Source organism: Nelumbo nucifera, chromosome 7, assembly GCF_055504915.1.
Source record: "Nelumbo nucifera cultivar China Antique chromosome 7, China Antique-T2T, whole genome shotgun sequence".
In the NCBI taxonomy this organism is placed as follows: Eukaryota; Viridiplantae; Streptophyta; class Magnoliopsida; order Proteales; family Nelumbonaceae; genus Nelumbo; species Nelumbo nucifera.
Genome location: NC_142655.1, coordinates 45,890,208 through 45,912,476, shown reverse-complemented (window position 1 = coordinate 45,912,476; position 22,269 = coordinate 45,890,208). Strand labels below are relative to the sequence as shown.

At 42.8% G+C, this 22,269-nt stretch overlaps 1 protein-coding gene across 1 annotated transcript in view; it reads left to right on the top strand.

Moving 5' to 3' along the window:
- The first annotated feature begins 9,062 nt into the window (after positions 1-9,062).
- LOC104609478 (anaphase-promoting complex subunit) overlaps positions 9,063-22,269 on the top strand; it is a 94,094-nt gene continuing 80,887 nt past the window's right edge. Inside the window, exons 1-3 of the mRNA XM_010275813.2 lie at positions 9,063-9,424; positions 17,361-17,520; positions 17,627-17,748. Of these exons, the coding sequence (XP_010274115.1) occupies positions 9,254-9,424; positions 17,361-17,520; positions 17,627-17,748 (453 nt within the window). The 5' untranslated portion in view covers positions 9,063-9,253. The remainder of the gene's footprint in view (positions 9,425-17,360; positions 17,521-17,626; positions 17,749-22,269) is intronic.

The window sequence follows — 22,269 nt, the reverse complement described above, 5'->3', positions numbered from 1 at the left end:
TCAGGCGGGGAGAGGATAAGGCCTGCCATTATGCGGTGTGATCCTGCGAGGTTCTGAGTTCATTGGGCAACTTATGGATTTGATGACATGTCATTCCGAGTCTTGAGCCCCGAGCTGGATTAGGTGCCAAGATGCCTTTATGCCAAGGTGGTTTTGGGCCGAGGCGACCGAATACCCGAGCTCTAACTTTTGTTGACTGGGATCTTTTCTATGAGTTGTCATCCCTCGGGAAAATCGTGTCCACGTGACCTCTACTTACTAGGTCGTGCTAAATCACCCTCCATCAATTGCCCCCCACTCCTCGTGCCAGGGGTCCTGACCTAGCGTAGAGAGTTCATGGCGAGCCCAGATGGATTTGGCATAAAGTCTAGGTGATATAGAGGGCGGACCATTGGTCGGACCTATTCAACCATTTGGCTCAACCAGGAAGTAACCCAGATCGCGTCTCGGCTACGCGCGGACGTCACACAATTTATAAACTCCGTGGACGTCAAAGAACGCGCTCAACCGATTTCGTCCTCGGATAGCGTGTAGCTAGTTTTCATGGGAGTCGTCGGATCATACAGATCACAACCACCGATTGTCGAATGCGGTGGATTATAAATAGAGGCCGAAGGGCCCATTATCCTTGCCATAAATCGTGTAACTGAGCTTTCTTGAGATCGTGCCGAAGTCCTTCAACTCGCCATTATCTCCCCTTGTGTCTGAGGTCATTACCGCCTTCTTTGGTGAGTTCATCTTCTTGTGCTAGTTGTCCCCTTTTACTTTTTCTTTTTTTTTGTCCAATATGTCTAGCACTAGCACAAATAAGCTACTTAGCGATTCTAGTGAGTCTGGGGGTGCCAAGGTGTGGTCCTCAGCTCCCGCTGGTGAGGCTAGATCTTTACCGGTGAGCTCTTCTTTGAACCTTTTAGGAGAAGTGCCTTTACCCGGAGTCAAGCCAGCTCGGTTTGAGGAACCCAAACTTCAGGCAGAGCGGCCGACCTCTAGAGAGGGGGTCTCATCTTCTACTCAAGGTTGGGACACGGATAACTTTGGTCCTTCCATGATGACCTCGGACAGGTTGCTATCCTTAATAGCTCATTACCGTCTCCCCAATACCCTTGTCTTCATTATTCCTTTGGGTCAGTACCCTTGGGATCATGACCATTATGAGGTCACGGTCTTTAAGGAGCAGCTCGTAGTCGGGCTGTGCTTCCCGCTCCACCCCTTCATCATAGAAATTATTAAGTTTTTTAACGTCACCATCGATCATCTTCACCCAAACTCCATTCGTACTATTGTTGATACAATCTCACTCTTCCACGAATATAACCGATCTCTCTCCCTAGATACCTTTAGCTCAATTTGTTCCATTAAGAAAAATTTTTCTTGTTTGCTCGGCGACACCCGACAAAGTTACTATATTTCACCCGACAAGGTATCGGCTTGGAAGAGAAGGTACTTTTTTGTTTGGAACCCCGAAGGATGGTCATTCCTGACTCACTGACGAGTGGCCATTAAAGACCCCGGGGTGAGGTTGGATGCAGAGACCAGAGCGGTCATCCATTCTTGGAGGGAGCTTGGCCTAGAGATGGAAGATTTCTTGGCCGAGGAGAAGCTTGTGCAAGCTGGGCTGAGTCCTCCTGGTAGACCTCTACCTCGGCACACACATTACTTCTCTCTTTTTCTCTTATTTGCACTTACTTCAGTTCGTAGCTGACTGGAAAAAAAATTGTAGAAGCTATGACGGGTGTCGACGTTGCTAACCTCTTGAAGAGTGTTTAGAAGGAGAAGAAGAGAATGGCCTAAAAAAGGTCTCATCGAGAGGAGGCTACCTCTTCAGTTCTAGCCAAACCCAAAGTCGCAGCGCCAAAGCCTACCACTGCTGAGCTCCTAGGGGAGGATGTTCGTCCCCATCCTCCGGTTGTTGACCTAGAAGAAGACCAGGGTGAGGAGACCCCACCCCGCGAGCCCGAAGGTACTTCAGTGCCTGAGCCTCAACCCCCCTCAACAAAGGAAAGCATATTGACTCTAAAGCGCGGGTTCCTTAAGAGAAAAGACGCAGTGTTTCCTGCGAAGGTCGCGGAATGGGCTGACACGCCAACAAGTCAGATCGGAGGAAGAGCAGCTAGCTACTGTATGGTGGTAAGTAACCTACCTCTTCATCTATTTCCTTATCCTTTTTTTAGTGATACTTACACTTGCTTTCCTTTTTAGGTGAACTTTGTTATCCACTCGCTAGTTTATCAATCTAAGATCCGCTTGAAGCGAGCTCGAGAGGCCGAAGAGAATGCCTGGAAGCTTTATCGCGAGTTGGACCTAGCTCAGGGTGAGATTCTTGGGGCGAATAAAGGAGCTCGGAGCCAGGAGGAGCAGATTTTGTTGCTAACGGAGGAGAAGAAGAAGCTCAAGGGGGAGAATGAAGCTCTTCATCGAGAGAATGAAAACCTTGTGGCAATGATCAAGGAGAGCACTGAAATCTTTGACACCGCAATTCAAGAGGCGAGGATTCAGGAAAGAGATCCTGCCATCAAGGAGTCCCCCGAGTTTCATGACCTCCAAGTCAAGTACGGTTCCGGCTCGTTTTGATCGGGCTTCAAGCTTTGTAGGTGGCTGGTGCGGCAGAAGTTCCCCGAGCTTAACCTCGGATCCATCTCCATGCCTTCCATTACTCCAGAGATGGCAAAGGAGGCCGCCGAGGAACTTGACTCCTCAAAGGGAGAAAGTGATGATGAACTCCTCGAAGTGAGACCGTTAGAGGATGCAAGCCAAGACGACATGGAGGAGGACCACATGGAGACCGACCTACTTGCTGGAGGAGATTCTAGAAAGTCCAATGTCTGAACTTGCCTCTTTTCTTGGATCCCCCCCCCTTTGTAAATACTTGATGAGCTGAGCCTCCGAGCTCGGCTAAATAGTTGTAATCTTTCTCTCTTCTCTTTTATTTTTTTCCATGTATTCGAAGCATTTTATCAATGGAACACCAATATTTTGTAAAGCTCCTTGTGTACAAAATTTTTCTAAGTGTAGATTTCTCTCGGACTCGCAAGCTAGACCATATATGCCGGGGGGGAGACACTGTAGGGTATATATGCCCGACCTGTCTGTACCTTAGCCTTTATGTGGTGCTGAGGTCTTTTATCAGCTCGACACCTTAGACCTTAGGCTTTTGGGAGTGACTTAAGGTCCACTTTCCTTATCCTTGATCTTGCCCATGCCGAAGAGGTGACTGGGTCCCATGTGGTGCCGAGGTCTTTTGTCATCTCGGCACTATAGCTCTTAGGCTTCTGGGAGTGACTTAAGGTCCTCTCTCCAGTCCGTTGTCCATCGGATCAACTCGGTGATCTAAGGACCTAGTCGTTTTTTGCTTGTGTTGAGATTTACAAATAGTATGACCTTAAGTTGTTGTTCCAAGCTCGAGGTACTTGTTTTCCTTCCATGGTCTCGAGCTCATAAGTTCCTCCTCCAAACACCCATCTCACCCGGTAAGGACCTTCTCAATTTGGATCAAGCTTTCCCACGCTGGGGTCAGGTACCATTACCTTGCGAAGGACCAAGTCGTCGACTCGGAATAGTCACTTCCTGACCTAGGCGTTATAGTACCAAACTACTTTTTGCTGGTAAGCCGTTGTTCGAATGTAGGCCTAGTCTCGTACCTCTTTTATCAGATCGGTAGCAGGTAGTCGGGGGATGTTGGCATGCCTTTGGTAGTTGTTGCACTTCTTGACGAGCTCAAGGGCGTCTGCCTTCATGGTAGGCCAATAATACCCTTGCCTTAGTGCCTTCTGGGTAAGTGCCTTGCCCCCCTAGGTGTCCTCCGCAGAGTCCCCCGTGGATGTCGCGCAGTACTTGATCCGCTTCTGAAGGCCGCAAGCAACGTAGGTAGGGGAGCGTAAAGGATCTCCTGTACATCCACTCATCAATCAAAACATATCGAGTTGGCTGTCGCTCTACCCTCTGAGCTACATTGCGTTCTGCTGGAAGGGTCCCGTGGAGTAGATAATCGATGAGTGGGTCGATCCAACTCGATTTTGCTACTGACACGGGAGCGACCTCTTCTGCCCCCCCAAGAATGCTAGGGTGAGGCAGGTCTTAGATATATATTGTTCGCTTTGTGGTGTCACTGGTACTGGTCAATCGAGATAGTGCATCATCCTCAGCCTTCCCGGATCTCAATATCTGCCTGAGGAAGCAAGAGTCAAAGTTCGGCAGAATCGCTCTGACCTTAACTAAGTATGCTGCCATTGTCTGGTCACGAGCCTCGTAAGTACCGTTAACCTAGTTGACCACCAACTGGGAATCGCTGCATACGACGAGGTGTTTTGCTCCCATCTCCTTCGCTAGGTTGAATCCGGTGATTAGTGCCTCGTACTCTGCCTCATTGTTTGACGCTTCGAATCCAAATCAAAGGGCGTACTCCAACTTCACCTCGCTTGGTCCGTACAGGATCAATCCGACACCACTTCTTCGCAGATTCGATGGGCCATCTACGTGGAGGATCTAGGGCTCCTCATCCCACGTTGGCTTAACCGCGGGGACCGGTGCCGCGTTGGTCAATTCCCCCAACATATTGGCGGGCTCAATCAGTTCCAGGGTCGGCGTACTAAACATGCATTCTGTGATGAAATCCACCAAGACTTGGACTTTGATCGCTGGACGGGGCTCAAACCGGATATCGTATTCGCTCAGTTTGATGGACCATTTTGTTAATCTTTCAAACACCTCAGATTTGAGCAAAATCTGCCTCAGAGGCCTGTTGGTGAGGATAACAATAGTGTGGGCTTGGAAGTATGAGCGTAGTTTTCAGGCTACTATGACTAGTGCGTACGCTAATTTCTCAATCTCGAGGTACCTGGTTTTGGCATCTTGCAAAACTTTACTAACATAGTAGACGGGTCGCTGGACCCAATCTATTTCTCTAATCAGTACCGAGCTGACTACCTCATCACTCGTGGTGAGGTACAGTTTTAACTCATCTCCTTCTTCAGGTTGAGTTAGAACCAGAGTGGTACTTAAATATTTTTTCAACTCGTTAAACGCAAACTAGCACTCCTCGGTCCATTCGAAGTGCTCGTTATTTTTTATTGCCTTAAAAAAGGGTAGGCATCGACCCGCCAATTTAGACATGAACCGACTCAAGGTTGCTACTCAATCGGTGAGTCTCTAGACTTCCTTTATTTTTCGAGGTGGTTTCATATCTAAAATGGCCTTAATTTTTTCTAGGTTGGCTTCGATGCCGCGTCGATTCACTATGTAACCTATAAACTTACCCAATGTGACCCCGAAGACACATTTTCTTGGGTTCAACTTCATGTTATACTTCCTTAGAATTCAAAAAACGTCATTCAGATCACTTAACAGAGAGCTTGAGAGTTGGGTCTTCACGACCATGTCATCAACATAACACTCAATTTTATTGCCAATTAATGGTTCAAAAAATTTATTTACAAGGTGTTGGAATGTTGCCCCAGTGTTTTTCAATCCAAAGGGCATAACCTTATAACAGTATAGCCTGAGCTCAGTTACAGTGCGGTCTTGTCCTGGTCAGCAGGATCCATCCTAATCTGGTTGTAACCGGAGTAGGCATCCAGAAAACTTGATAACTCGTGCCCCGAGGTCGCGTCTACTAAGCAGTCAATCTTTGGTAGTGGGAAGCAGTCTTTAAGGCAGACTCTGTTCAAGTTGAGGTAGTGACGCACATACACCACTTGTTGTTGGCCTTTTTCACCAGAACCGGGTTGGCACCCTGCTCTGGTCTTTCGCTAGGAGCTTCCCGACCTCCTCATCGACTACCCTCCACCGTTTTGGGGCAAGGTTGCGTTTCTTTTGTCTTACTGGCCTGACTAAAGGGTTGACATTAAGCTTGTGAGTTATTATTTTAGGGTCAATACCGGGCATCTCTGCCACAAACCAAGCAAAAATATCTAAATTTTTAAGTAAAAAACTTACTAGTTGAGTTCGAAGTGGCTCGTTGATCAAGGCACCGATTTGAAGAGTTCTGGTCGGTTCTGTCTCAGAACCAGTATGTGGATTGTTTCTTCTGTTGGGGCAGCTCGCTTCTCTGTATGTTCCGCTGGTTGTTCAATCTCGATATCCTCCACCAGTTTTGCTTTTCCTTTCACGGTGGCCACATAACATTTACGGGATTCAAGCTAGTCACCTCGCATGACCCCCACGTCGTAATCAGTTGGGAACTTCATCGCTAAGTAATAGGTGGACACTATCACACGTAGAACGTGTGTGATAGGCCGACCTATGATCGCATTGTAGGGGGATGGAGTCCCGACTACCAGGAAAGTGTGCTCGAATCGTACGATGTTCGATCACGTGCCTGCTTCCACTAGTATTGTGACCCGACCAAGGGGCTTGACCTCTTCCACTAGTATTGTTGGCTTTAGGTCGCTCCGCTATAACTGCAGCTTATCGAATGTCTCCTTGAAGAGGATATCCACCGAACTGCCCAAGTCCACTAGGATCCGCTTCACTTCGAAGTCATTGATTATGAGCTTCACGACTAAGGCATCATCATGCGGATACTGAATCCTGCGCGCATCATCCTCAATGAAGTAGATAGGTTCTTCGAGCCGAGCTTGCTTTGGCGGGTTTTCGCTTTCATTCTCCAATTCACGAATCGATGTCCTTCCTGCTGCCGAGGTGCACCCCACAATAATGGATCCGCTAGTGATCATATTGATCACGCTGCGGGCTGGTCTCTCCTCTGGTAACTACCGAGGTAGTTGCTCGTTCCGTCTACTATCTTCTGGAGCATCTTTTTTTCGATCTCTCTGTCGGTCCCCCTGTCCTTTTTCCTCATGCAAAATGTACTTCTTCAAGTATCCATGGTGGATTAGTTCCTCGATCTCATCGCAGAGATTTCTACAGTTTTCAGTGGTGTGGCGATGGTTCCGATGAAAGTGACAATAGACATTCGGGTTCCTAGTAATGTTCTTCAGCTTGTTGACAACGACATTCCATTTGAACTCTTTGTGAGTGATTCTTTTTTGCGCTGCGGTGAGACGTACTGCTAGGTCAAGGTCCGGTATCTGTAGGCATGTCTTGTTGAAGCCCTTGGTGTAGCTTCGAATTAACTTTCCTTCCCTTTGCACCACGTTCAGTAGACTCTCCTATGATTTCGGGCACTTTTTACTAGTGATGAAGTGGGCCGTGAACATGTCCGCGAACTGTGCCTAGGTTCTGATGAAACCTGGTGCAAGGTTTCTATACCAGGTCTGAACTACTCCTTTGAATGTGGTGGAAAAAGCCATGCACATACAAGCCTCGTCGGCCCCCGCGAGATGCATCTAAGACTGGAATGCATTGACGTAATCGTTGGGATCAAAGGAACCATCATACTTGTCTAGCGATGGTACCTTGAAATCTTTCGGCATTGGGGTCGCTAGAAGCTCGGGTGATAGGGGGATGGCCGACGCAAGAGAGCAGGCGTTGTTCTTGTAGCCACTGAGCTCACCTCCTCTCTTTCTTGACCTTGATCCACTGGATGGTGAGGCTTCTTTGGTGGATCGTTTCTTTGCTGATGAACGGTGAGTTTTGCGGCATCGCCGCTGCTGCTTCTTTGGTGGTGCAACATTCATACTGTGAGCCTCATTATTGTTAGGTAATTCGATCTTACTTCGAAGGGTAGGGCGAGGTGGCTCAGGGGTTTTCCTCACCGCCTCTTCTTCATCGCGCGTTTGTTGCTGGCTATCACGGGGAACCGAGGGGTCTCTTCTCGAGCCCGCACCTTGGGCCTCGGGCTGACGATCCGTATTTAGATTTTGCTGACTGAGCCTTTCAAGCTAGCCGGGTTCGGGTCTATCTCTCGAGCTTTCTCTTTGGGAAGCAGGGGGAGTACGCCGGTCACCTGCTGTGCCCCACGGCAGGGTTCATCCCGAGGGAGGGACCAGTACCTATGAAGTTCTCTCACCGCGGGGGGGGGGGGGCAGACTAGCGGATGTGCTAGTGAGCTCGGTGGTGCTCACCTGGGGGAGTGGTACACTCACTTGTTGGGTAGTGTGCGGCATGGACAGCAACAGGACCCCGAAGGCGGTCAAGGGGATGGTGAACTGGCCGATAGTCACCAAAGATCCTTGGGGAACTACTGCTTACTTATCTTGCCCCCCCCAGTGATGTTCATGTCGCTCTTTCCGTTGTGGTTGGATGATGCCATTGAGGTTGAAACTGAGTCTAAGACTGTAAGTAGAATTGGGATGACCTTTCGATTGTTTCCCACAAACGACGCCAATTGATGGAGCACGAACTGGATGCTCCCCTCTGGAGGATGACTTGGAGCTTTGCTGTGAGACAAGTAGGTTGTTCTACAAAACAGTGAGCTTAGAGAACTCGGGGTGGCTAACCTGACGAGGTCGCTTCGATGCTTAAGTTAGTATTCTTGCAGTAGATGCGAACTAAAAGTGAGCTAGAGTGCTAGTGTGCAGGTGATATATGCGCACCTGGGTTCTAGAGGGGTTGTTGCCTTTATATATAGAGCTGCCGTGAACCTCACTGAACAGTTACGGGATCTTCGGCCTGGATGGATGAGGTCAGTTCCCGTTTTATCTAGGGAGTATCGTATCAGTTAGGGAGGTCTATCGTCTCCGCCCGATTCGAGCGAGGAGAGGATAAGGCTTGCCATTTTGCGGCATGATCCCGTGAGGTTCGGAGTTCATTGGGCAGCTTCTGGGGTTGATGATGTGTCATTTCGGGTCTTGAGCCCCGGGCTGGAATAGGTGCCGAGATGCCTTTATGCCGAGGTGACTCTATGCCGAGGTGGTTTTGGGCTGAGGTGATTGAGTACCCGAGCTCTAACTTTTGCTGACTGGGCTCTTTTCACTGAGTTGTCATCTTTCGGGTAGATCACGTCCACGTGACCTCTACTTACTAGGTCGTGCCAAATCACCCTCCATCAGTAGGTAACTACAAGAATTTTTCGAAACTATAGAGAAAGTTTTTTGTTAAACTGAAATTTCAGGGGAGGTTTCTATGATTGTCAGAAACCTTAGGGGTGATTTTTATATTTTTCCCAAAGAGATGTGAAAAAGTGATGCTGTAAAATATGATTTGCGCGCTCATTACCACTCTTTCTCTTTCCCGGGTCTTGTTTTGAAAACCCCATTCACCTCGTCCGCCATTTTCCGTTCAGCTCGACAATCCGGTGCCATAGACGTTCTCTATCCTGTCGGTCAATGCTCTGAGAAGAACTGACGACGGTCAATGCTCTGAGAAGAACAGGTTTCGCGGGAACCAGTCAGTTGCTGTTAGATAGAATATATTTATGGCGGGAAGTTTGAAACCGGTTGGGGCATTTGCCATTACGCCGCACAAAGTCTCTGTGTGCATTCTCCTCCAGATCTACGCGCCACCGGCTCAAGCATCAGTGCCGTTTCCATTCTCTTCCGTCTCCCAGCACAATCGCCTCGGCTTGTTTCTGTTGGCCTTGACGAAGGTTCGTTTTAAAAAATCCCTAAAATGAAACCGAATTTGGTTTTTATGGGGTTTGCTTTGTTTGGCTATTTGCATTTCGTTCTGTATTACATTTACGGTTCGTTCAGTCCTTGCTTATTGAGAATACGTAGGATGGAACCAAGGTGTGTGTTCGTGTGTTACTTAGAGTCGTAAACTTTTCCCTACTGAATACACTAAAATTTGTCTGATTCGTCTCATTTCGGATTATCCGATGGAATTGGTCTGAAAGCAAATTAACTGATCGAGTTTAGGCAGTTAGGCTGTTGACATTTCAATGTTGAACTAAGGCGTGGACCATCAAAAGATAGCCGGATAGAAGAATGTGAGTTTACTGGAGAAGAGTCTCTAAACTTGGTAATATGATGCATGTAGTCAGTCTGTGGCTGTGAGATTCCTATAGTTTAGTGACTTCACTCTTCTCAGACCCTGCAAGACAGCACACAATTCCACCCTTGTTAAGTCTCCATCTCCAACAGTGCCAAAGTATAAAGCAAGCATGTTTCTTTCCTAGATTCTGATTACGTCCCCAAAATTAATGCTCCTTTCCTTATCTGTAAAAAGGCAGTGTGTAACTCCAGCTTCCAAATGCACTTCTGGATCAAAACCCGATCATACATCGCACCAGAAGCCCAACCCTTCTACCAATGAAAAAACCAACAAACAACCAAACCCAAGCACCGTAAATCCCCCCCACACAAAGAAAAAAAGAAAATAAAAAAAGAACTCCCAGCCAAAAACTCAAAACTCAAATTCAGAAGCTAGAAATTTCTTCACCCTTTGAATCTGAAAGTGGGATTGCAGCGGAAGTGGTGAAACCATCTAGGTAGTAGGTGATTTGCAATTAACAATTCAAACCAATAAACTGCTACTAAGCTGAAACGTTTCACAAAGAGAAACATTTTTCTCCAAAACCTAGGTCAAAGAGGGGATTGAACCACATTATTTCAGACCCAAAACACAAACTAAAAGAAGATTACCTGAAGAAAATTCCACTACAAGTGCAGCAGGTCACTGTGTAGTTCACACCCAAACTGCCAAAGTCTCTCACAACCTGACAAGAGATTGCAGATGGCACATGGCACAACATTGTTCTTGCTCCAAATCTGGTTCCTTTGGGATGTATAATGAATTTGGCAGCTAATAGCATATCCTTCAATGAGTCCAATTCACCAAAGATGGCTGCTATGGACTGGTACAAAATAATCTCCAATAGGTTGAAGAGTAACACCCAACGTGTTAGATTGTATCTAACAAAGAATGATCAAGTTGTTGGCTGAATTAAGAGATGTGAGACAGCATTAATATGCTGGTTGAACTAGGGTTTTTCCAAGCCTTAAGAGACCTATTTAAATCCCAAATAAAGTCCCGATCAAATTAGGAAAGAGCTAGTTACAAGTGCTTTCCTAATTCTGATGCAACTTTCCTAGTCTTTTGTTTTGGTAGATTACACTTTCCTAGTCAAACTAGTTAAAATCTCAGTCACATACGGACTTTCCAAAAATTGGCTGTACTAGCCCTATGAACTTTCTAATTCTCAAGAGAAGTGTGGAAGAGTGAGTTTGTAAGGCATGGGACCCACAGGAGTCCATCTGAACCAATATAGAAGTTTCCTTCTCTCTTGAATCAAATCCTAGGACAGGGACTCCACTATGGTCAAACTTGTTTCCTATTCTAACTTCTAAGGAGCATTTGACCATAATGATTGGGCCTACAATTAGGCCCAATTATAATTGTTATTTTATGCTTTGGGTTTGCCATCCTTACAGTCCAAGCCCTTTGGTCCTAACTATGGTCAGATCATTATTGGCTTCTCCCTTTTCTTCTCTTCTCTCCAAGAAATTCTTTTAACTCTTTTTTTCTGTCACTGTTATCAAATCAGGTTGCAGTTCTGAGTTTTCTACTGTGCTGATTACTCGACTAGCTGAATAGTGACATCAGTTTGCATTTCGTTCCTCATCTCTTCATTCCTTACAAAATAATAAACATGTTGCAAATTTAGGAGCTCATCTCTTCTGAATATCTGTGATTGTATGCTCTCACATGATGGGTTTAGGCCTGCAAGAAACTAAAGGCACTTCTTTCTTGAACTTGTTTCTCATACTTCTGATCACCATTGCTGTCCCAATCAATCACCAAATGGTGGTGTAGCAATAAGTAGCAACCTACATTTCTCCTTTTTGCTAAATCTTGGATTGATTTATAGATCTGAGCATTGTTCTTCCACTGTCTGTTGGTCTTGGAAAATTTTTCCCAAATCTTGAAGGCTATAGGAAAGTGCTGGACTGTTTTAGCAATTTTGGGAATCATAGAGGTTAATAACCAAGACAGGACAGAAACATTCTCCCTACACCTAGTCTATTTGTTAGGTTCGTCTTCCTTTGTCTCCTTAATTTTCTCATTAAGGGTCTGTTTGATTGTTGAGAAAATTGGGCTGAGAAAAGGAAAATTTATTTTCCCAGTTAATCATAATGCGTTTGTTTGCTGAGAAAATTTTTGTGAGAAAATCCATTTTTCAGTATTTGTTTTGCAAGAAAATTTATACGAGAATCCATCCCCAAAAGATTTTTTTTTTTTGAGAAGGTAAGGCAAAAATTTTATTAAAGAAGGATGGAAAAGATACAGCTATTTCTGGGCATCTCACACCCAGAAAGAAGACGTGTTATAGACTCCAAACAGACTGAGTACAAAGCAAATGGAAAAGATTCTGAGACTTAAACTCAGAGTTAACTGACAGCCAAGAAGCAAGCTTAGACACTGCAACCTGAATTAATTCCTCCGGACTTCTCACTTTGTTGCAGAAAATTTTGTTGTTTGTTTCAGTCTATAAAGTTACTAAGACAGCCACAGGGGTGGTTCTCCAGATCAGATTACCCATTTTCTTTAGGCCTGGCAAATTCTAGCAGCATAAGAGATCCTTAATTGAATCAAGCATAACCCAGTAGACCCCAGCTGCTTTAAAAAAGTTTTCCCAAACTCTTACAGAGATTGAACAGTGGATGCCAAGATGATCAACTGTCTCTGGCAAAAGCCCACATAAGCCACTACTAAGGTCAGAAAGCTGAACTCCTCTCCTAACCAAATTAGCTCTCGATAGGCACTTATTTAGAGCCATCACCCAAATCAAAAAACTGAAGGGATGGGAGATCCATCAAATGGATGGCCGAACCATGCAGGGTGGCTAGGCGGAATTTCAAAAATTTTCTTTTTCCCTTTCGGAAATCCTATTCCCTAATTTAGAAAAACTGCATTTTTCAAGGTTCGTTCTTGAAACAAACTGGACCAAATCTGAAACCAAGATTAATGTAGGGATATACCTGATACAGAATCAACAGTAGTTCCCAACGCAAGTGTTCACGCCCAAAGAGTTCACCAAATCTTTCCTCCACTTAAGATGACACAGTTTAGGGTGAGGCAAGATTAGCAAAGAGATTCTTCAGCAAGAATCACGCAGGGATGTGAGCACAACTTCAAGATTGTTTCTTCTAGCAAGAAACGATATCAAGATACAATCTTGATCACTCCAAGAACTGGAGATCAAACAGGGTAGGGTGGCAAGAATAGCTTATAACAGCATAACGAGGGGACTCATTCTTGCATGTCAATATAGTTTGCATGCTGGAAAAAAATGGTGAAAGAAAAAAATAAACCAATACTCACCCATGAATAAGCGTGTGTACTATCCTCTTAACTTTTTATTTCAACTTTCTTTAACCTTAAGTTTGGAGTAAATATGGATTTAAGTTTCTGAAATTTTGAAGAATTATATGTTTCTAACTCAGATGCGATTTGAACTACATATCTGAAATTTCTTTGATGCATGCCATATTCTCTTTCACTCATGGCTGGGGATAATAGTTGAGTTTACCATTAAATCCTCCTATACAAGTTTTGTGCTTCACAAGTGCTGCCCTAGTGGCAGACATATAGTTCTCTTAAATAAAATCCAACATCTATGATGAAATCCGAGACACAAAATGGCAAATATCACTTGAAATTTTATGCATTCAAGTAAATGAGTTGAACAAGTTGATCTGAAAGCTATTCATTCAAAAAAAAGTTGATCTGAAAGCTAATTAATTAGACATGAGGCCAGGAAATCTACAAAATTCATGGATTTTTTGGTGGGTCTTCTGCTAGAAAGTTTCATGAATCTGGACTTATAGTTATTTCATTTCTAATTCCTAGAAAATATTTTGAAAGAGATTTATGTTACCAATAAAAAAATCTACAGTTATATTAATAGGACCATTCATGACAGTTAGCTCTTCTATAAAATAAATCTTGTTACTACCACGAAGATATGGTTTAGTGGCTGCTAATTAGCACTTCAATATAGCTAATATAATTCATGACAGTTGGTTTTGGGGTCAAAGAGTTTGACAAATCATTCAAAAAGAGTTTGACAATTCAAGTGCATAAAAATGCAAAACCCAATTGCATTGTTTCAGAAGAGCCAAATGTTAAGACAATGTTCTCAACTTCACATTTCGTTTTAACAATATTGAGGGCTCATGATCTATATTGTGGCTTGTTTTTTTGTTAAATTTAAAGAAATTTGTGCAAATACCCTTGGTTATTATATTTGAAATGCAACTTTCATAATTGACAGCGGCTACCTGATAACTATCATGGTTGATTAAAAAAGAAATTGAATGACTTTAAGACCTGTTATTTGAAATTATATGGAAAGATTCATGATTATCTTAAGACCTATTCCATTCAACAAAATAAATTACAAAGATCTCTACTCAACCGAACTTAGTAGAAGACTAGGAGGATTACCACACCATTCAACAAAATAAATTGAAAGATTGAATTTAAGAGGGCTACCAGTACTGAAATACGGGTAGCTAAAACTTTGTTCTTTTTAGGTATGAAAGCAATTTCATGAAACAGATTTTACATAGTTGGAGGAGAGGGAGAGACAGAGAATTACAAGATGTTCAAAAAGAAATCAGGGGTTCTAATAGGACTTGTTATTTGGTTATGGTTTTAGTTATGTTGGCAGAGGAGAGGAGGTGTTTGGGATAAAGCTGTAAAGGAGAGTAGGGATTATGGAAGAGAGTTTGTGATGGGGTTAATGAAGTTAGCAGAAATGGGGGAGGTAAAGTAAGCAGAATCTTGGTTAAGTGAAGGATTGTGCATTACTGAAATTTAAAGTGGCAGAGTGTTAATTAACGGGCTAATGTTAGTTGCCTAAGTAATTGATCCAAGTACTCCATATATTATACTTGTTTTTGAGTATCAATAAGCCTAATGCAATTACAAATGATAAGGGTAATCAAACCATATAGGTTCTCTCAGATTTACAAAATATACAAGAAAGTATACAGGAAAAATAACATAAACAAAAAAATATTGATTTATTCACAGATTGATCTGCATGAAAGGTATTAACAAACAGATATACAAGAATGAAAAATGCACAGCTGGGTTTCTTTTTACAAGAAAAACCATATCTGGGTTTCTTCATAGCAGTAAAATAGTAGATCTTCATGCCTTTTAATGAAGGTTGGAGATTGGAGCAAAATCTGAGTACTCTGCAACGGTAGACCAGGAAGATGGGTTTTTCCATGAGTGTTGACTGATGAGCAATGTCTGAGTGCTCTGCAATGATCGATCTAGTGAAGGCTTGGATGAGAAACATGGTCTGAGAAGCACAAAATAAAAAAAAAGGAAGACAAGGGGTGTGGCTTGTTCCAGCTGTTGAAGGGAAAACATGAAGATGGGGAAGAAGGAATAACGGATTGAAAGAAAGAAAAAGGGGTAAAAAAGAATTGCTGAAGCAAGCTATTCACCGATCTGGTCTTACCTTTCAACGAGACGGACGGAGCAGTTGCCGGAGATCTGACCGTTGGGACACGTAAAGGTCGATGGAGACAATCTCTTGAGGCTCAGTTCTGAAAAGCCCGATAAGTTTTCTAACGAGAGTCTTTATTTTCCTTTTCTCAATGGGGTCACACTGTTTTAGTGTCATCCCGCTTGCCTGTTTTTGGGATCCCACGCCCCACGATTTTCTCGTCCCAAAACACTGTTCCTACAAACAAATGCCAGAAAGAGGGAATCATTCGGGAATATTCCATTTTTCCATCCCTTTCTCAGCAATCAAAGAGACCCTAATATACCCAAAAGTCCATGGCTGGTTACGAACAACTTGGCTGAAATGGAACATTCCTAGCTGCATACATAACACTTCACATCATTGATTTGAAGGCTGGACAAATTGGGATTCTCTATATTGGTTGCATTATTCCCTGGGCTGGAAGTCATGTCCCCCATGCTTGAAGACATCTTGAATCTTAACAATAAAGAAATCTGCAGCTGATTGAACTGAGAGTGTAATATTATATATACTATAACATTTGTAACGTTTGTGGTTTAATGGACAGTTTTCTAATTGTCAATCAAGTGACTTAGGTTCAAGTCTTAATGATGCTTTTGTAAAAAATGCAAATATATTTGGTCAATAACTCTACCAGTGTGAGCTTGTCTTACACTGCTGGTCCCAAGCCTGGATAAAGGAGGAGTGTTGTGTCAAGTTGGCAGCCTGGATTGAAACTTTTGCCAAACTCTTATTAGCTGATCCAAATTGTTGGGAGCTGGCTTAGATGATAGTGAAGATGATCCAAATTGTGTCAAGTTGGATGCCCATCTTTCAACAATCATCTCCTGCAGAGATCTTTTCTACTTGGCCAAAGTTCAGAGGAAGTTTGAAAGCTAAAATTGTATGGAGCTGCATTCCCTTTGCAGTTTGCTGGTCTCTGTGGGGGGAAAGAAATAGGATACTTTTTGAAGGAAAGGAAAGAAGCATTGAAGAGACTGTGGCTTTGGTTGGCAATCTCATCACAAGCTGGGTCATAGATCTTCAAGAATTTGAGCAAATCAGTCCTTCAGACTTTGCTGCGAATTTCTGAGGCATTTTAGAGATTCAAACATGTAATGCGAATCAGTTCAATCTGAACTGAAGTATTTGATGTATGCTTGATTTGATTAAAGGTGTTATCTTGACACCTGAACAGCTTGTACTTGTTTTTAATAAAATTTTTCCGCTTACTCTTCAAAAAAATGGTGATGATGATATATTTGGTCAATATAGGTATTAAAGAAACAAAAAATAAACACAACGGGTGTTGTGGCTTAATGATAATGTGCAATTTTTTGTAAATAGAAGGTTATGCGATCAATTCCCCTCATTATCATTTTACAATACATGATGAAGTGGTGACCCAAGTGGGTTGTTGAAAACTAGATGGGTTGCTAAAACCCGGCCAGTTTTTAATGTTTTGCTCCAGTAAATAGGAGGTCAGATGTTCTTTTGGCAAAAAACTAACAATTGGGGTTTAAGAAAACCAGATTCTCCTGTTATTTCTGAGTCTGATGATCTGGTTTGAGTCATTTACATTGGTCCAATGTGATTTCCTTTGCCTTCAGTGAAAAGTTTCCTCCATTAATAGCAATTTTGATTTTCACTAAAAATAGTAAATTTCTAGAAGATTGAAACTTAACCCTACAACCACCTCTATGGTTTCTCTTCAAATTTAGCTCCTGCATGATGCATCACATCCCCTTCAAGTTGTTATGGACTTATGTCAAACAAGCATAGAACAAACAGGAAAACAGCAACCCAGGAGTCATCTTACCAAAATCCAACCATGTTGAACCAGGGCACTTTGCCCACCTATTAATGTCCATGCAACATGGTATCATAGTTTCACCTTTCTTGTATTGAGGATTAGAGTAGTGTCACTGGTTCTATGGAGTCACACCTTATTGAAAGACAGCTTGCAGTTCTTGTCTAATACTAATTCTACTCTTACAGATGCATTCTGGAACTTATATTCTGTTATTATTTTGTTAGTTTTTGGTACTGCAATTTTGCCTTTAAATAATATGTGCTGTTAAATTTTGTCTTGTAGTCCTGTGATGATATTTTGGAGCCACAGTTGGATGAGCTTATAAATCAACTCAAGGAAATTGGTGGCTTACTCAATCATTGGTTAAGTGAGCATCTAACCCGCAAGCTCTCAGCTCTATCTTCACCTGATGATTTATTTAACCTTTTCAGCAGTCTGCGAAGTGAGTTCATCGTGATCATTTTGTTCTCCTTTCTATTATATAACTTATATCTCATCTTTTTCAAAAGAGTTCCACTTCTGCATTAAATTCAATATGAGTTGGCCAGGTATCCTTGGAGGCCCTGAGACGAGTATTTTGGAAGATGACCAGATTATCTTGGATCCAAATAGCCATCTTGGGATGTTTCTACGTCGTTGCCTATTGGCCTTTAATTTGCTATCATTTGAGGTATTATCATGTTGTTGTCATTTGATAGTTAAGTTTCCGCATAAATGTATTTTTTTCTTAGAAATAGATAATTTTATTGTAGATTTCTGTTCTAATTTTGTTCCCAGGTTTTCTTAACAATCCAAGACTTAAAACTTAACGCAGTTGTATGGGATAGAGTGTCAACTAGCCAATCTCTAGCTCTGGAAAGAAATTGTAGTCTTGAAGAAATTAAGGAGGCTGTTTTTTCAATGGAGAGATCTAAAGCCCGAGGACTAGATGATTTCTCAATTGAATTCTATCAAGATTGATGAGAGTTTTTAAAAGAAGACTAGTTAGAAGTTTTGGGTGAATTTTATCAAAAAAGGGAGATTTCACCTAGAGCAAATACTATATTCATAGCTTTGATGCTATTATAATCTAATCTGCACTTGAATTCTGTTAGAATAAGGATTGGAGAAGTAATAGAAAGACTAGAAGAAGAAGAGAAGAAGAAGAATTCTGGTTCGAACAAGAGAGATTAATCACCTCTCTAGTCGGCCAGATTTAATTTATATGTTTCTACTTAAAAACAAGAAGACTCCTTTGCCCCTACTTAAGTATGGGACACAACCACTAATAAAACATTATACATCAGCAGCTTTAAACATAAATATAAAGCCCAAAATACCCCTACACAGTCGACATTAACACTCCCCCTCAAGCTGGTGAGTATATATCATATAGTCTCAGCTTGTTACATATGTAGTCCACTCTCCCCTAATTCAACCCTTTGGTGAACAGGTCTGCCCATTGGTTTCCTGTGTTAACATGTGCAATATCTATCACTCCACTTAGCACCTTCTCTCTCACAAAGTGACAGTCAACTTCTATATGCTTGGTTCTCTCATGAAACACCGGATTAGAAGAGATGTGGACTGCAACCTGATTGTCATAATAGAGTTTCATTGGAGTGTCAATAGAGTATCCCATCTCCTGTAGAAGGTTTCTCAGCCACACTAATTCATAAGTAGTATGTGCCATAGCTCTATATTCTTCCTCTGCATTGCTTCTTGCCACAACTATCTGTTTCTTACTTTTCCATGTCACCAGATTACCCCCAAGGAAAGTACAATAGCCTGTAGTGGATCTCCTGTCAGACATAGAGCTAGCCCAATCAGCATCAGTATATCCCTCTATTTCAAGTTTTCCTCCACTTCTATATATCAAGCAACGACCAGGAGCCCCCTTTAAATACCTTACAATCCTTAGAACTGCATCCCAATGTGGAACCCGAGGTTTCTGCATGAACTAACTCACCATACTAACTGCAAATGAAATATTTGGTCGAGTAATGGTTAGGTAGTTTAGTTTACCCACCAACCGCCTGTACCTTTCAGGATCTTCAAACTCTTCACCCATATCACTGCTCAGCTTAGCATTTGATTCCATAGGTGTTTCAGCTGGTTTGGGGCCTAATAATCATGTTTCTTCTAACAAATCAAGAACATATTTCTTCTGGCACAAATTAATACCATGCTTAGACCTTGCTACTTCTATCCCCAAGAAGTACTTCAGTTTACCAAGGTCTTTTATCTGAAAGTGTTCCTACAGAAAAATCTTCAACCTATCAATTTCCAATCTATCACTCTCGGTAATGACAATATCATCTACATATACCACCAATAAGATCTTTCCAGCCTGAGAGTCATGACTGAAGGCTGAGTGATCAACTTACGCTGTTTCATACCAAACTTCTTTACCACCTCACTGAACCTACCAAACTATGCACGGGGAGACTGTTTAAGTCCATATATGGCCTTCTTTAGTCTACACTGAGCAACAAACCCCGGTGGTTGCTCCATTATAGACTTCCTCAAGTAGATCACCATGTAAGAAAGCATTCTTGATGTCAAGCTGAAAGAGAGGCCAATCATACATAGCAGCTAGAGATATCACAACACGAACTGAACCAATCTTAGCAACATGAGAGAAGGTCTCCGTGTAGTCAATACCATATGTTTGGGAATATCCTTTGACAACCTGTCTAGCTTTTAATTGCTCTACACTACCATCAGGTAAATACTTAACAATGTATACCCTCTTACAACCGACAACCTGCTTAACAGGAAGAAGTGTAGTGAGGTCCCATGTATGATTTTGAGTTAAGGCAGAGAGCTCTTCTTCCATTGCATGGCGCCACCCTGGAGAGGCAAGGGCTTCCTGGACATCTGTGGGAACAACAATAGAGGATAACAAGGAGATAAACTGGCGATGGGAAGCAGAAAGGTGAGTGAGAGAAACATAATTAGAAATGGGATGAAGAGTGCAATTATGTTTACCTTTCTGCAAGGCAATGGGAAGATCAAGTTCAGAAATCGGGGTTGGAGCTGGTGTGGGAACAACTGTCGGATCTGTCGACGGTGATGGAGCTAGAGGAGTAGCCGGTACATGTTGGCGATGCGTATGCACTTGACAAATGGGTGGCCGTTCAACAGGAGGTGGCACCGGAGGCAAAGACTTTGTCATAGCTGGAACAAGTGGAATGGGATTCGCAACTGGAATTGGAAGAGGAGGAGGTGATGAGGAAGAAGAAACATCACCTGAGCCTGAGAAAAACGGAATGGACTCAAAGAAAGTAACATCAGCGCACACAAAGGAATGTTGGGAGTTAGGATTATAACACTTATACCCTTTTTGGGTCCGGGAATAGTCAATGAAGATACACTTAACAGATTGTGCATCTAACTTGTCCCTTCCTGGTCCTAAATTATGAACAAAACAGACACACCCAAAAACCCGAGGTGAAAGGGGAAACGGAGACAATGTAGGAAACAAAGTGGTGAAAGGAGAGTGACCTTCAAGGATGGACGTGGGCATCCAGTTAATCAGAAAACAAGATGTAAGTACAACATCACTCTAAAAGGGTTTGGGTACATTCATATGATGCATAAGGGACCGAGTAGTTTCCAAAAGGTGGCGGTTCTTTCTCTCAGCTACCCCATTTTGTTGTGGGGTATAGGTACATGAAGTCTGATGGATAATGCCATGTTGTTCCAAATACTCCTGAAATAGTGTATAAAAATATTCACGGCCATCGTTGGAACGAAGAATTTTAATGTGTACACCAAATTGGTTGCGAATTTCAGCATAACATTTTTGGAAAATGGTAAACAATTAACTCCTTTCTTTCATTAGGTAAAGCCACATCATCCTTGAATAATCATCAACAAAAATAACAAAGTATTTATAACATTGTATAACATTACTTTATTTAGACCCCAAACATCTGAATGAACTAAAGAAAAAGGACTTGACATACGATTATCAACCCTAGGACTAAAGGGAACACGATGATGTTTCCCAAACTGACAGGACTCACAATACAAAACAGAAAGATGACTCAACGATAGAACAAGAGACTTCAAAACCTAAGTGATGGATGACCAAATCGATAGTGCCACTGGAGAGGAGAAAGAGATGCCTGAAGAGCTGTTGACTAGTATTTTAAAAGGCGTGGGAGGTGTGCCTCCAGGCGAGGCGCTCCCAAAACGCCCAGAGGCGTATGCCAGAGGCGCTGACACCTCTGAGGCGTACGCTACGCCTTTTGTGCTTTTCTCATGAGGCGTGCTAGAGGCGTATGCCTCTTGCGCCTCATGCACATCTGGTATGAAAATATAGAAAAAAAAAGAAAAAAGAAAAAAGGAAAGGAAAGGAAAGGAAAAGAAAAGAAAGGGAAAGAAAAGGAAAGGAAAGAGAAGAAAAAAAGAGAAAATGAAAGAAAAGAAAAGTTAGGGAAGGGAAGAAAAGATAAGGGGAAAGAAAATGGTTTGCTTCCTGTCCCTTCGGTTCGCATCGACAAGACCCCCCCTTTGAACTATTGTTATGCATCTTTATTCTTCTTAATATAAAAGATTTTTATTAAAAGTAAATAAAAAATGAGATCCCCCCTTCCTTTTCATCCTCCTCATAACCCCCCTCCTCTTAAGGAGGCTTACGCCTCTTGCGTTCTAAATTACGCTCACGCCTCTAGGTAGTGGAACGCCTCGCGTCACACCTCCACGTTTTAAAACACTGTTGTTGACACACTTCCACCACCATCAAGGTAATACAGTCCACTAGCTTCATGCGCTCCACCAATCTTCATCCCTGTCTTGAGATCCTGAAAAACACACGGAGAAGGGTAAAAAGTGATAGAGCAATTAAGAGATTTGGTCAACTTACTAACAAGCATAAGGTTAAAAGGAAACTTGGGGACATACAAAACTGAGGATAAAGATAAAGGGTCTATGTTAACATTACCAACACCACAAATGGAGGATGTGGAACCATTAGCAAGGGTAACAGAGTGTGATGTTGGGCACTGAGAGAGGGAGGAAAACACACCCTGGAGTTCCAGTCATGTGATTGGAGTCTCCAGAGTTAATAATCTAGGGATTGGGTTTGGATGCCAGACAAGCCATACCTGAGTGTGCAAGGGTGGCTGTATTCTATTGAGATGTGGCCTGAACAAGCCTCTCATACTCATCATGTGGAACACTCATCATCTCCTTCCCGGGAACA